A 12,887-nucleotide genomic window follows, 5' to 3' on the forward strand; every position below is an offset into this window, starting at 1 on the left:
CAAGGAATGAGGTCGTATAGCTATGCACCCCGAAAATTATCCTTGGATCTTGAGAATAGGAAAACTCCTCCTACAAAACCTTCTATTGAAGAGCTAGCTACTTTGGAGTTGAAGCCATTTCCTCCACACCTTTGGTATGAATTTCTTGGCCCTTGTTCTACTTTACCTGTTATTCTTTCCTCTTGTTTGACTAACGTGCAGGTTGATTCCACATTGACGATGTTACAAAAGATGAAGAAGGCTATTGAGTGGAGTTTGGCAGATATTCAGGGTATAAGCCCTGCCTTTTGCATGCAAAAGATCAAGTTGGAGGATGGTGCTAAACTGTCCATTGAACATCAAATAAGACTCAATGAGGCTATGCAAGAAGTTGTCAAGAATGATATTATCAAGTGGTTGGATGCCGGGGTTGTCTACCCCATCTCCGATAGTTCATGAACCTCTCTGGTTTCATGTGTCCCAATGAAGGGGGGCATGATGGTGGTTACCAATGATAAGAATGAATTGATTCCTACAAGAACGATGACCGGTTGGAGGGTTTGTATGGATTATCACAAGTTCAACAAAGTTACAAGGAAGGATCACTTTCCACTTCCTTTCTTAGATCAAATGCTCGATAGATTGGCCATCCATGCTTTCTATTGCTTTTGTGATAGATATTCGGGCTACAACCAAATTCTCATTGCTCCAGAAGATCAAGAGAAAACAACTTTTACATGTCCCTATGGTACTTTTTCTCTCAAGAGGATACCATTTGGTTTGTGCAATGCACCCGTGACTTTTCAACGGTGTATGATGGCTATTTTCACGGACATAGTGGAGGACTACCTTGAAGTTTTCATGGATGAATTCTCGGTGGTTGCTGATTCTTTTGATGATTGTCTTGCAAATTTGGACAAAGTGTTGGCTAGATATGAAGAGACCAACTTGGTGGTCAATTGGGAGAAATGCCATTTTATGGTTGAAGAAGGTATTGTACTTGGCCATAAAATATCATGGAATGGAATTTAAGTTGACAAGGCGAAGATTGAGGTGATTTCTAAGCTTCCACCCCCGACTTCGGTGAAGGGTGTGCGGAGTTTCCTAGGGTGTGCGGAGTTTCCTAGGCCATGCGGGTTTCTACCGGCTTTTTATAAAAGATTTCTCTAAATTGGTGAACCCATTGTGCAAGCTCCTTGAGAAGGATGCCATGTTTAATTTAAATGATGATTGTATGAGGGATTTTGAACTATTGAAGCTCAAGTTCACCACTACTCCTATCATTACCGCTCCCAATTGGAGTTTTCCTTTTGAACTCATGTGTGATGCGAGTGACATAGAGGTTGGGACTGTTTTGGGGCAACGTATCAACAAAATTTTCCATCTGGTCTACTCTACTAGTAAGACCATGAATAGTGACCAAGTCAGTTATACTGTTACGGAGAAAGAGCTCCTTGCTATTGTGTTCGCAATTGAGAAGTTCCGCCTGTACTTGTTGGGCGCTAAAGTTATTGTCCACACGGATCATGCATCGCTTCTCTATCTTATGAGCAAAAAGTATTCTAAAGCCTGGTTGATGAGATGGGTACTCTTGTTGCAAGAATTTGATATTGATATCCAAGCTAGGAAAGGTAGTGAAAACCAAGTGGCAGACCAGTTGTCTCGTTTGGAGGAGGAGGGGAGTCCGCATGATGGCCTTGAAATCAATGACTCCTTTCCCAATGAGCAACTTTTTGCAATTTCAAAGAAATAGGTGCCATGGTTTGCGGACTTAGAAAATTTTCTTGTGAGTGGAATCATTCCGGATGAGTTCTCTTCAAACCAAAGAAAGAAGCTCAAGAGAGATTGTCAAGATTATTATTGGGATGAACCATAACTTTTTCATATTTGTATGGATGCGGTGATTAGAAGGTGTGTACCGAAAGAAGAGCAAGACGATATTATTGGAGCTTGTCATTCTTCATCATATGGTGGTCATCATGGTGAAGCAAGAACGACGGCCAAAGTTCTTAGTTGTGGTTTCTATTGGCCTCCTCTTTACAAGGATGTAAGTGATTTTGTAAAAATATGTAATGCATGTCAATGGGTCAGTGGAATCTCAAAACCATCTTAGAGATTGATATTTTCAATGTTTGTGGCATTGACTTTATGGGCCCTTTTGTGAGTTCTTGTTGAAACACATATATCTTGGTCGCAGTGGATTATGTGTCCAAATAGGTTGAGGCCGTCGCCTTACCCAACAATGAGGCGAGACGTGTTGTGGCTTTCTTAAAGAAGAATATTTTTACTAGATTTGGTACTCCAAGTGCAATCATAAGCGATGGGAGGTCACACTTTTGCAACAAAGCTTTTTACACTTTAATTAGTAAGTATGGTGTTACTCACAAGGTCACGACTCCCTATCACCCACAACCTAGTGGGCACGTGAAAGTCTCCAATCGGGAGATAAAGAGTATCTTGTCTAAAACACTAAGTGCTAATCGGACGGATTGGTCCAAGAAGCTTGATGATGCGTTATGGGCTTATCTGACAACTCACAAAACAACTATCGAAATGTTTCCATACCGGTTAGTGTTCAGGAAAGCTTGTCATCTTTCGGTGGAACTAGAGCACAAGCCAATGTGGCCTTTAAAAAAATTGAATCTTGATTGAGATGTAGCCGCTAACTTGCGGGTTGCATACTTAAATGAATTGGATGAGTTCTGGCACCATGCATATGCGAGTTCGTCTTCGTACAAAGAAAAGATGAAATATCGTCATGACAAATACATTTGAAACAAAGAGTTCAAGGTGGACGATCTTGTATTATTGTTTAACTCAAGGTTAAGGATGTTTCCCAGAAAGCTAAAATCAAAGAGGAGTGGCCCATTTGAAATTGTTGGTGCGACACCTTTCAGGGCATTAGACTTGAAGAACAAGAACAATGAAGTATTCCGAGTCAATGGTCACCGGGTGAAGCACTACTTGGGAAAGGTTGGAGATAGCCACCTGGTGGCAGTCGTTTACTTCACTTGAGGATGCTTTGAAATTACGTCTTGCCGCGATGTTAAATCAGGCGCTTCTTGGGAGGCAACCCATGTTCTTTTCCTTTTTCTTTTGTAGTTAGATGTTATTTGTTGTTCTAACCTGATTTGAAGTGTGCTACAAGGTTGAGTGTTACACGCAAGAAGGGTGGAACTAATATGGCTAAGTGTTGAAGGAACTGCGGACCACACTTTAATTGTGCATACCGCATAATTTTGTCTGCCACCAGAGAAATGGTTGTGTGGACACATATTTCACATGCGGACCGCACAATTGGAAGCTTGCCAAAGTGTGAAAATGCAAACTCTCTGAAGTTTGAGGCTGTCAGAGCGGGACTAATCTGTTACCATACTAAAATATTTGCGGACCCCACACGAGGATCAGAGAAGTCAGGCATAGGTGAAAGAGTGCAGACCGCATTTGAATTTGTGCAGCCGCACTCTGTCGTTTTCCCTCTCAATGACTCTAAGTATAAATAGGAGTTTTGATTTCATTTTACACTTTTCACCCTCCTTACAATCACTGTTGCTTTGCAAGTTTTACTGAGAGATTTTCACTGTCCACCACACACACCTTCCTGTGCTTACACACCCAATGCACTCACTTTATCTGGTATGCTTCACTTCATGTTAAACTTTGTGTTAGTTTAATTTTTGAAATTTTAGTTTGTTTTTAGGCCATCTGTTATTAGAGTTCATCCATGTGTTCATGTGGGGTAGATCTATATTGGGTAGTTGTTAATACATGCTCTAATGGGTTGGGTTAGTGAGATTTGATGTGTATACCATGTTGCCATATTGATTTGTACAAGTAATTGAAAAAAACATCTAAGTGAAAAAACTATTGTTCGTGAAATGTGAAATCTGCGGCCGTACTTGAATTTGTGTAGTCTACAGTTTAGTTAATCTGGGAATTTGGTGAAGGCAAGTGCTTCTGTGGTCGCACTTAAATTGTGCGGACCACAGAATTCTAAGAGAGGACGCACTTAGGTCCGCATTGTCTATCAGAGATCTACTTCTCGGGATAACAAATGTGCGGATCGCACTTTAAATTCGGCGGACCGCAGATGAATTTTGCAGCCACAGAAAGACCATTGCATTGTCTTCAGAAAAGGGGGACTTGAGCCTCTAAACATTTTTGTCAGACGCGCGACCGTACTTGTAATTATGCGGTCCGCACTCCCTTTTCGCAGCCGCGCATCAGAAATGTGCGGCCTGCAGTTCCCATTTTCCTGTAGCATGTAAATTATAGTAATCGTACTATGCCCATACTATTCTCCCTTGCCTACATGAGCCTTAAATGTGTTGAATGATGACTTGCAACTAACAACCCTCTTTGTTTTGATACAGACAATAGCTGGATTGTGAGGCCGCGACAAAACTGCAAAAGGTAGAGGTGACTCTTCTAGGGGTTGAGGCAGAGGTAGCTTGCCCCTCAGTTCACCCAAAACCATCAGGAAGAAGGCCACAACAGGCAGAGGGAGGGGTGCAGACCTCTCTGAGTCTAGCTGTTATGTCTCGTCTAGGGAAGTTTCTGAGGGCAACTCCGTGTCTATTCTGGAGGAGCAGGAAGATGCACAGTTCAGGCCACATGGGCGATCTGAGCCCATAGATGTGGCTTCGTCATCTCACAGCACTTTCAAGGGTTCAAAAAGTGCTAGCCAGGCTTCCAAGCCAGCAGCTGTTCCAGAGTCAGATGCATAGAATGCTCAGGATGTCCCTAATGATGGTAGAGGGGGAGAGGGTACATACACTGCTTTTGAGAGGTCAAAGAAGAAGGAGATATGGGAAGATAAATTTGTTAGTTTGGCCGCTTTCACTAATTTTCGGATATGGTGGTCAGCAAGATCATTGATGCATGGGAGGTAGTTTCTATTGAAGGATCTAGATAGATACAACCCTGCCGTGTTGAGGTAGTTAAGATCAAGGAAGGGTTGGATGTTGTTCACTGAGAGAGTCATAGATGCCAAGGAGCACCTTGTCCGCGAGTTCTACGCCAACATTTCACACATCCGCAAGGGGACAAAGGTGACCAAAGTACGCAACCTTAAGGTGAGGTTTGATCAGCACACGCTGAACGCGTACTTGAATTTTGAGGACTTAGAGACAAAAAAGTACCTAGCAAAGTTGGCTTTGAAAGAAAAAGTCCGTCCATGGCTTGTTGAGATATTAGCACCACAGGAACCATCTCTACCATGGATCACTGCTAGGTTCTCATTCAGTGGAACACACTGAGTTTTGAGGCAAAATGTTGGCAGACATTTGTGTGTAGCATGCTTGACCCAAGCAAGAATGAGAACATCTTTCCAATTCCCCGTGCAGTTCCAGTGGCTTCTATCATGGACGGGTACCCGATTAATGTGGGTGCCGTGATGTCAGCCAATATCTCATTGGTAGCACAACAGAGCAACACGGCTTACGCCTATCCCAGCACTATCACAGAGTACCTTACTGATGCAAAGGTAGAGCTAAGAACATTTGATATAAAGGTGAAGCTGAAGAAGCCATTTGAGTGGTACTCATTGATGGATCCGACCAACCGGAAGAAGAGAGATCAGCCTTCTAGCACTACAGGACAGTCTGATGAGCTGACAGTGGTAGTTTATGACACAACGACATTCCATCTACATCAGTTGAGCCCTCTTCTAGTACAGCTGCTATGCCTCCGCCACTATCTTTAGCTCTATCCACAGCCCCTACCACAGCCCCCAGAGCAGCCCCTTCTCTAGTTCCGAGGTCGGTGCCTATGCCTACAGCCCCACTATCTACTTTGCAAGTCTCTCAGACATTGGTGAGTCTCAACAACTGGATACAGGCAGCTACTTCAAAGCTATTTAAGGTATCTAGTACTGTTGTAGGGCAGTCATCCACACAGGCACCGCAAGTTTCTATTGACCATGATGAGAAGCTGCTAGAAGTTCATCATGGACACTCTGGTACATCATGGGTCAGTTATTGAGGACTTCACCAAAGAAGTGATGAAGCTAAGAAAGTCCCAGTGCAGCAAGAAGTCAGTTGATAAGATTAGGAAAGAGGTGACCCGACTTGCGACAACTGATTATTTACCATTTGACATGCTTCTTGACCCAGACCAGTCCACCCCAGATCCATCTGCACCGGTTGCACCAGCTCGCTAGTCGGATGAGCCATGCCTTGCTACCGACACTGCTGACGCAGTGCGTGCGATGTTTGCTACTCTCGATACTTCCAGATATGATGATGAGATAAACTTGGCTGAGCCAACGGGAGTCAATGCTGTTGCGAACACTGAGATGTCCAAGGATATTTAGGGAGTTTCTTTGCCCTCTCTCTTTTCACTCTTATTTTTTTAAGCATTGGGGACAATGCTTACTTTTATTTTGGGGAGTGGAGTTTATTTTATTGGCACATTTGGATACATTTGGACTGTAATAATTGGATAATTCTGTCTCTTTTCTTATTTTTAGTTTATCTATCTATAGTTAGTTATTTATTTCATTAGTTTCTTTAATTGTTTACTTTGATTTTTGTTTTGTTAGTAGCTTTTTTTTTATGTTAGTAGCTTTCATGTTTTTCGTAGTAGTATAGATAATAAGCCTTTGGTTTTCTTAATTCCACGGTTCTTTCCAATGTTAGTTTTGTGTGAACCAAGTGACTCTTCCCGAGGATGGATGGTGTGACAACCTTCTTAAGGGAATGAGTCCGTTTTTGTGTTTAGGTAATAATAATAGTAATTGTAATGAATAAAATCCCTAATCAAGTCTTTCTCGAAAAAGAGTTATTCATGCTTCATTTGGCACCAACACTCTTAACTATGTGTTTATGGTTTGAAACAAGGTTTTGGAAAGAAAATAGCTCTAGTTAGTGACTTTGAGACTCTTGAGTTGACTTTGATAAACGTTTAGTGGTTTATTGGACCATAGTGATCTTTAACTTGATTGTGGTTTTTGTAGGCTCTTGACTCTATCCTCTTTTACGGTCTAGTTTCATGAGGGGTGGGGTGATTTTTCGTTTCTAGTCCAAGTATCCACACGAATGGTCTAGAACTAACCTCGAATGTGCTTCAAGGCGAAATCCTAAGTTTGCTTGGTTTGGGAAATGATTGTAGGCTTTCCTTGGTCCATTTGAGCTTTCTATTTCCAACCAATGTTGTTATCCCTAGTCAACCCCCTTTGAGACTTTAGCCTTTCTCATTTGGTAACCATGCTATAAGCCTTTACCCGTTTTGTCATAATCCTCTCTTGGTACCCAGACATTCCTTAACACTCTTGTGAAATAAGTGGCTCAAGTCATAAGTTTAGGGGGATAGTTAAGGAATTTGAAAGAGGTATCAAGTCACCAAAAAGAGGAAAGAAATGATATCTATGAAAAGAGAAGGCAAGAAAAGAAAAAGAATAAAAAATAAAAAAGAAAATGCCTCTAAGAGTTGGTAAATGTGAGCCAAGAAATGAAAATGTGGAGTGCTTAAGGAAGGGTGTAACCACTTACCCATATGGTATCCTACCCCAATCCAAAAGCCTTCACTACAACCCGAAAGAAGTCCTACTAGATTTTGAACTGAGTAAGCTTACATTAGTAGTGATCTACATGAGGGGGAATCCTATGGTACTTGAAGTCTTACTTGTGACATTCTTTTGTGAGAGAAGAGTGAACCTTTCATTGATCTAAAAATTGAGTGCTAACTCTTGAAGTGAGCTTGGCAAATGGAAGATAGAGGAGGAAGAGTTTGGAGTCCTCCGTGATCTACATGATAGAACAAGAGTCCTTGATGAATAAAGTCAGTTCTTGAAGCTCAAATGTCACATTAGAACTATATATGCATAATATGTGATTTTTCACCTTGTTGAAAATGCATGAGTATTGTGGGTAATTATTGGTCACAACTGAGTATGAATGGCTTATCGTTGACTCTATGAAATGACCTTTCACTCAGAGGAGGTGGGAACTAATCTATTTGCTTGAGGGCAAGCAAAGACTTAAGTTTGTGCAAGTTGATAAGTGTGGATTTTAACCACTTATTAGTACCTTCTTGCTTTAGTTTTAGTCCTAAAGTGTTGACTTCTCTTCCCAAAACTAATGAAATTGTGCAAATTGTAGGAATGTTGGAGAATTGGACTTTATTGAAGAAATCTAACTTAAAAAGGAGTGATCCGGCTCATAAGGCAAGAAGGAGCGCAGCAGGCAAAAAGTGCATTCCGCAGAAGAAAGTGCGGACCACAAAATTCTCTATGCGGCTGCAGATCTGGTGTTGATGCTTAAATGATGATTGATTCAAAGTGCGTACCGCATATAATTTGTGCGGCCTCAAAACATGGTTGCACTGCCAAGAATTCATAAAGTTCAAGGAATTTGCAAAATGACCAAGTACGAAGCCTTGCCAAGAGTGTAGCCGTAGAAGGAAAAGTGAAGCCACAGAAGCTAAAGTGCAGCCGTAGACCAAATTGTACGGCTGCCAAATTCCTCAACCTGCAGAACCAAGTAAAGTGCAGACCGCACATGGAATTGTGGGACTGCCGAACTTCCCGAAGGACATTTTTGTCAGCGAATTAGACGGGAATCACTTTTTAGGGCAAATTTGGTAGTTTTTTGGTTGTAGATGTTGTAGTTTACAAATTGGTCACTTTTGGTAATTTGTGACCAATTTGGGTTAAAAATACATTAGTTTATCATTTTAATATTTTGGCTTTAATTAATGTTTCTTCTTTATTTCTTCCATTTTTATTATGAGTAGCTAGATGTTTTTTAAGGTTGTGACCCAACCCTAGTGTGTAAACCTTATAGGTAATTAATCTAATGCTTGTTTATGAATGAGTGTTTGTTATTTAGCCTTGTTCATGTATTATTTCTAGAATTAATGATTGCAAACATTGATTCTTGCCTTTTTGACTTGGTTCTTACTTGAGAAAGAGGGACCTAGCCTAGGAAACTTGGCTAACAAAAAATAGGGCTAGTTAAGATTTTGACTAGCCTAACTAAAGGGTTTGAACTAGATATAGGGAAAACCCGACTTGAGCTCATATCAACTATTTGTCTTGATACTCAATGGGGCTTGAGAAAGCCAATTGGGCAAAATCACTTTATGATCGAGAGGTATTGAGTGGGTAACTTAGAGTTGAGAGCTCAATCACTAAAACAAGTATTATCGTAAATAACCCATTAGGCTAACACCTAGGTGAAGGATACATCCGTAGGAATTTTACCCATTTGAAAAACAACAAAAATAATTACTCATTCTCTAGTTTCTTTTCTCTAGTTAATCATTGTTTGTATAAATTGTAGAGGTAAATTACAAAACCATCTTGTTTGGAAGCTTAATTGAGCTATTTCTTGTACAATCATCAACTGTACACCCTAACACCCACATTTAACTCCCTGAGGAAATCGATCCCGACTGATTATTGGATACTATTCTTCTAACGATCGTTTCCACACATTTTTAAGTGTGGATTGGGCATGGATATGTAACCATTGTTCACGTGCTCAGGATTTAGAGGCATTATCTCTATGGCGTGTCTTGTGAGATGTTCACGGATCACATGAGTCTCCAGCACTTATTCAACCAATAGGATCTGTACTTGAGGAAACAAAGATGGTTTGAGCTACTAAAAGACTATGATATCACCATGCTTTATCATCTAGGACTGGCCAATATGGTGGCTGATTCTTTGAGTAGGAAGGCGGAGAGCATGAGGAGTCTTTCTTATATACCAGTTGGGGGGAGACCGTTAGCATTGGATGTTTAGGATTTGGACAATCGGTTCATGAGATTGGATATTTTGGAGTCCAACAGAGTTCTGGCTTGTGTTGTATCATGCTCATGCTTGTTTAAGCGCATCAAGGTACGTCAATATGATGATCCCCACTTGCTTGTCTCGAGGGACACATTGTAGTACAGTGATGATAGTGAGGTTACTATCGCTAATGATGGGGTGCTGAGGCTACATGGTCGGATCTATGTTTCAAATATGAATGGGTTGCTAGAGTTAATTCTTAAGGAGGACCATTATTCGCGGTATTTCATTAATCTGGGGAACATGAAGATGTACTATGATTTGAGGAAGCACTATTGCTAGCGGAGGATGAAGAAGGATATTATTGAGTATGTTTCTCGATGTTTGACCTGTCAGCAGATGAAGTACGAGCATCAGAGACCTGATGGTTTTCTTCAGAGGCTTGATATTCTTGATTAGAAGTGGGAGCGTATCACTATAGATTTTGTAGTTGGTCTTCCATGGACCTTGAAATGATTTGATGCAGAGTGGGTCATTATGGTCAGACTAACCAAGTCTGCACACTTCATTCCGGTCACGACTACCTATTCTTCAGAGTAGCTAGCTCATATCTATATTCGGGAGATTGTTCACCTTTATGGTGTTCACGTGTCTATTATCTCGAATTGAGGCACGCAAATTATATCGCATTTTTGGAGAGCAACGCAACGTGAGTTGGGCACATAGGTCGGGATGAGTACGACATTTCACCCCAGATGGACGGGCAGTTCAAGCACTATTCAGATTTTGGAGGACATGTTATGTGCTTGTGTCATGGATTTCGGAGGGCCATGAGATCGGTTTCTTCCGTTAGTAGAGATCGTCTACAACAACAACTATCAATCGATATCTAGATGGCTCCTTATAAGGCCTTATATGGGCGGCAATGTCATTCTACGGTTGGTTGGTTTGAGCCTGTGGAGGCTAGGTTGTTGGACACTAATTTGGTCCGTGATGCTTTGGAGATGGTGAAGTTGATTCAGGAACGACTTCGTACAACGCAGTCCAGGCATAAGAGTCATGTTGACAGGAAGGCTCATGATATTGCATATATGGTGGGGGATAAGGTTCTACTTAGTGTTTCACCCATTAAGGGAGTGATGTGGTTTGAGAAGAAGGGTAAGTTGAGACCTAGGTACATTGGCCCTTTTTAAGGTGCTCGAGAGAGTTGGAGAGGTGGCCTACAAACTTGCCTTGCCACCTAGTCTATCGAGACTTCACCTAGTGTTTTAGGTTTCTATGCTCAGGAGTATTATGGGGATCCATCACATTTTTTGGACTTCAGCATGGTGCAGTTAGACGAGGATTTGACTTATGTTGTGGAGTCAGTGGCCATTTTAGATCGTCAGGTTCGAAAGTTGAGGTCGAAAAATATAGAACCAGTAAAGGTTCATTGGAGAGGTCAGCCGGTTGAGGAGGCTACTTGGGAGGTTGAGAACGAGATGTGGAGCAAATATCTTCACCTTTTTGAGACTCCAGGTATGATTCTAGACTCGTTCGAAGATGAACGTTTGTTTACGAGGGGGAGAATGTCACGATCAGCTGGTTATTTTGAGTATTTTAGCCATGTTCCCCCTATTTGATGCTTCACATATGTGCAATTGTGATTATGGGACTTGCCGGGGTGGTTGGTTTGGTTTCAGAGAAGTTTTGGAGTGAATTGGGATACTTAGTACTAAGATTGGATGCTTAAGTTGTAAGAGTTGACCGGAGTTTGCATTTTGTATAGACTACTTCGGAATAGTATTTTGATGATTCCAATAGCTTTGTATGGTAATTTTGGACTTAGGCGTACATCCAGATTTGGATTTAGAGGTCCATAGGTTGATTTGGTTCTAATTGGCGAAAGTTGGAAAGGTGAAGATTTGGAAGGTTGATAGGTTTGACTGGGAGTTGACTTTGTTGTTATCAGGCTCGAATTTTTGTTCCAGGAGTTGGTATAGGCCCGTTGTGCCCTTTGGGACTTTTATGCAAAATTTGAGGTCATTCCGAGTTGATTTGTTATGGTTTGGCACGAGAATTAGAAGTTGGAAGTTCACTAGTTTTATTAGGTTGGAATTGAAGGGCGATTCATGGTTTTGATGTTGTTTGATGTGATTTGGGGCCTCGCGTAGGTCTGTGTTATGTTTTGGGATTGGTTGGTGTGTTTTGAGGGGCCCCGAGGGGATCGGGTGTGTTTTAGATTGTGTTAGATCATTCTTGGACTTAGTTGCATTGCTGAAGGCATTTGATTTATAGTGCTTTCGCACTTGTGGAGGAAGGGCCGTAGGTGCGTGACCGTAGAAGTGGTCAAGATGGTCGCAGATATGAAGATGGGCTGGAAAGGCTGGGTTCGCAGGTGTGGACTGTGGAGCGTAGGTGCGCAATTGTAGGTACGAAGGAGCTTCCGCAGAAGTAGAGCCACATATGCGGCTTGGTGTCCGCAAAAGCGGCTTGTCGGGGACTAAGTTATTTTCGCATCTGAGATGAATTTCCCGCAGATGCAGTATCGCAGATATGACACAGTCGATCGCATATACGATTTAGTTGGGAAGATTATTAATATCGAGAATTTGGTCATTTTTCTCATTTTTGGAGTTGTGAAGCTCGGCTAGGGGCAATATTTGGAGAGCTTTTCATCATAATTAGAGGTGGCAAAATGGTTAAAATAAAACACTTATCCAACCATATTATTCATTAAAAAATAGGTTGAAAAATAAACTTTTTAAAAATGGGTCGAATATGGATAAGAACCATATTATCCACTTAGAAAATGGATAAACAAATGGATAATCAATGGATAACTAATGGTTTTAACTTTTACATTTGTAAAGCCTCAAGTTGGGGGTTCCTCAAATTTGGGAGACTAGGAATTCTCCCAAATATCATATTCAAGAAGCCATGGATAATATGAATATCCATATTATCCGCCGGGTAACCCAATTTTTACCGGATTACATATGAGTCAGGTCAGATAATTTATCTATTTTTTGAATTACCCATTTTCGACCCGCTCATATCCGATCTGACCCGCTCGTTTGCCACCCCTAATCACAATTGAAGGGATAAGTAATTCTTACTTGATTTTGGTGTTAGATATTGATTACCCATAAATTATTACGCCAATTTATATGAATTAAAGGTGAGATTTGAGGGT

General features: G+C 41.2%; 1 protein-coding gene across 1 annotated transcript; it reads left to right on the plus strand.

Moving 5' to 3' along the window:
- The first annotated feature begins 10,605 nt into the window (after positions 1–10,605).
- On the plus strand, positions 10,606–11,334 carry LOC138898944 (uncharacterized). The gene is made up of 2 exons (XM_070185054.1): positions 10,606–10,870; positions 10,985–11,334. Exons 1-2 carry the CDS (start codon positions 10,606–10,608, stop codon positions 11,332–11,334), a joined length of 615 nt encoding a protein of 204 aa, XP_070041155.1.
- The last annotated feature ends 1,553 nt before the right edge of the window (positions 11,335–12,887 follow it).

The sequence above is a fragment of the Nicotiana tomentosiformis genome, chromosome 9 (assembly GCF_000390325.3).
Source record: "Nicotiana tomentosiformis chromosome 9, ASM39032v3, whole genome shotgun sequence".
Lineage (NCBI taxonomy): Eukaryota > Viridiplantae > Streptophyta > Magnoliopsida > Solanales > Solanaceae > Nicotiana > Nicotiana tomentosiformis.

Coding starts and splice junctions, on each gene's coding strand:
- LOC138898944 (XM_070185054.1), top strand. CDS start 10,606: ATGGCTCCTTATAAGGCCTTATATGGGCGGCAATGTCATTCTACGGTT. Junction 10,871..10,984: donor GATGTGGTTTGAGAAGAAGG/GTAAGTTGAGAC, acceptor CTAGTGTTTTAG/GTTTCTATGCTCAGGAGTAT.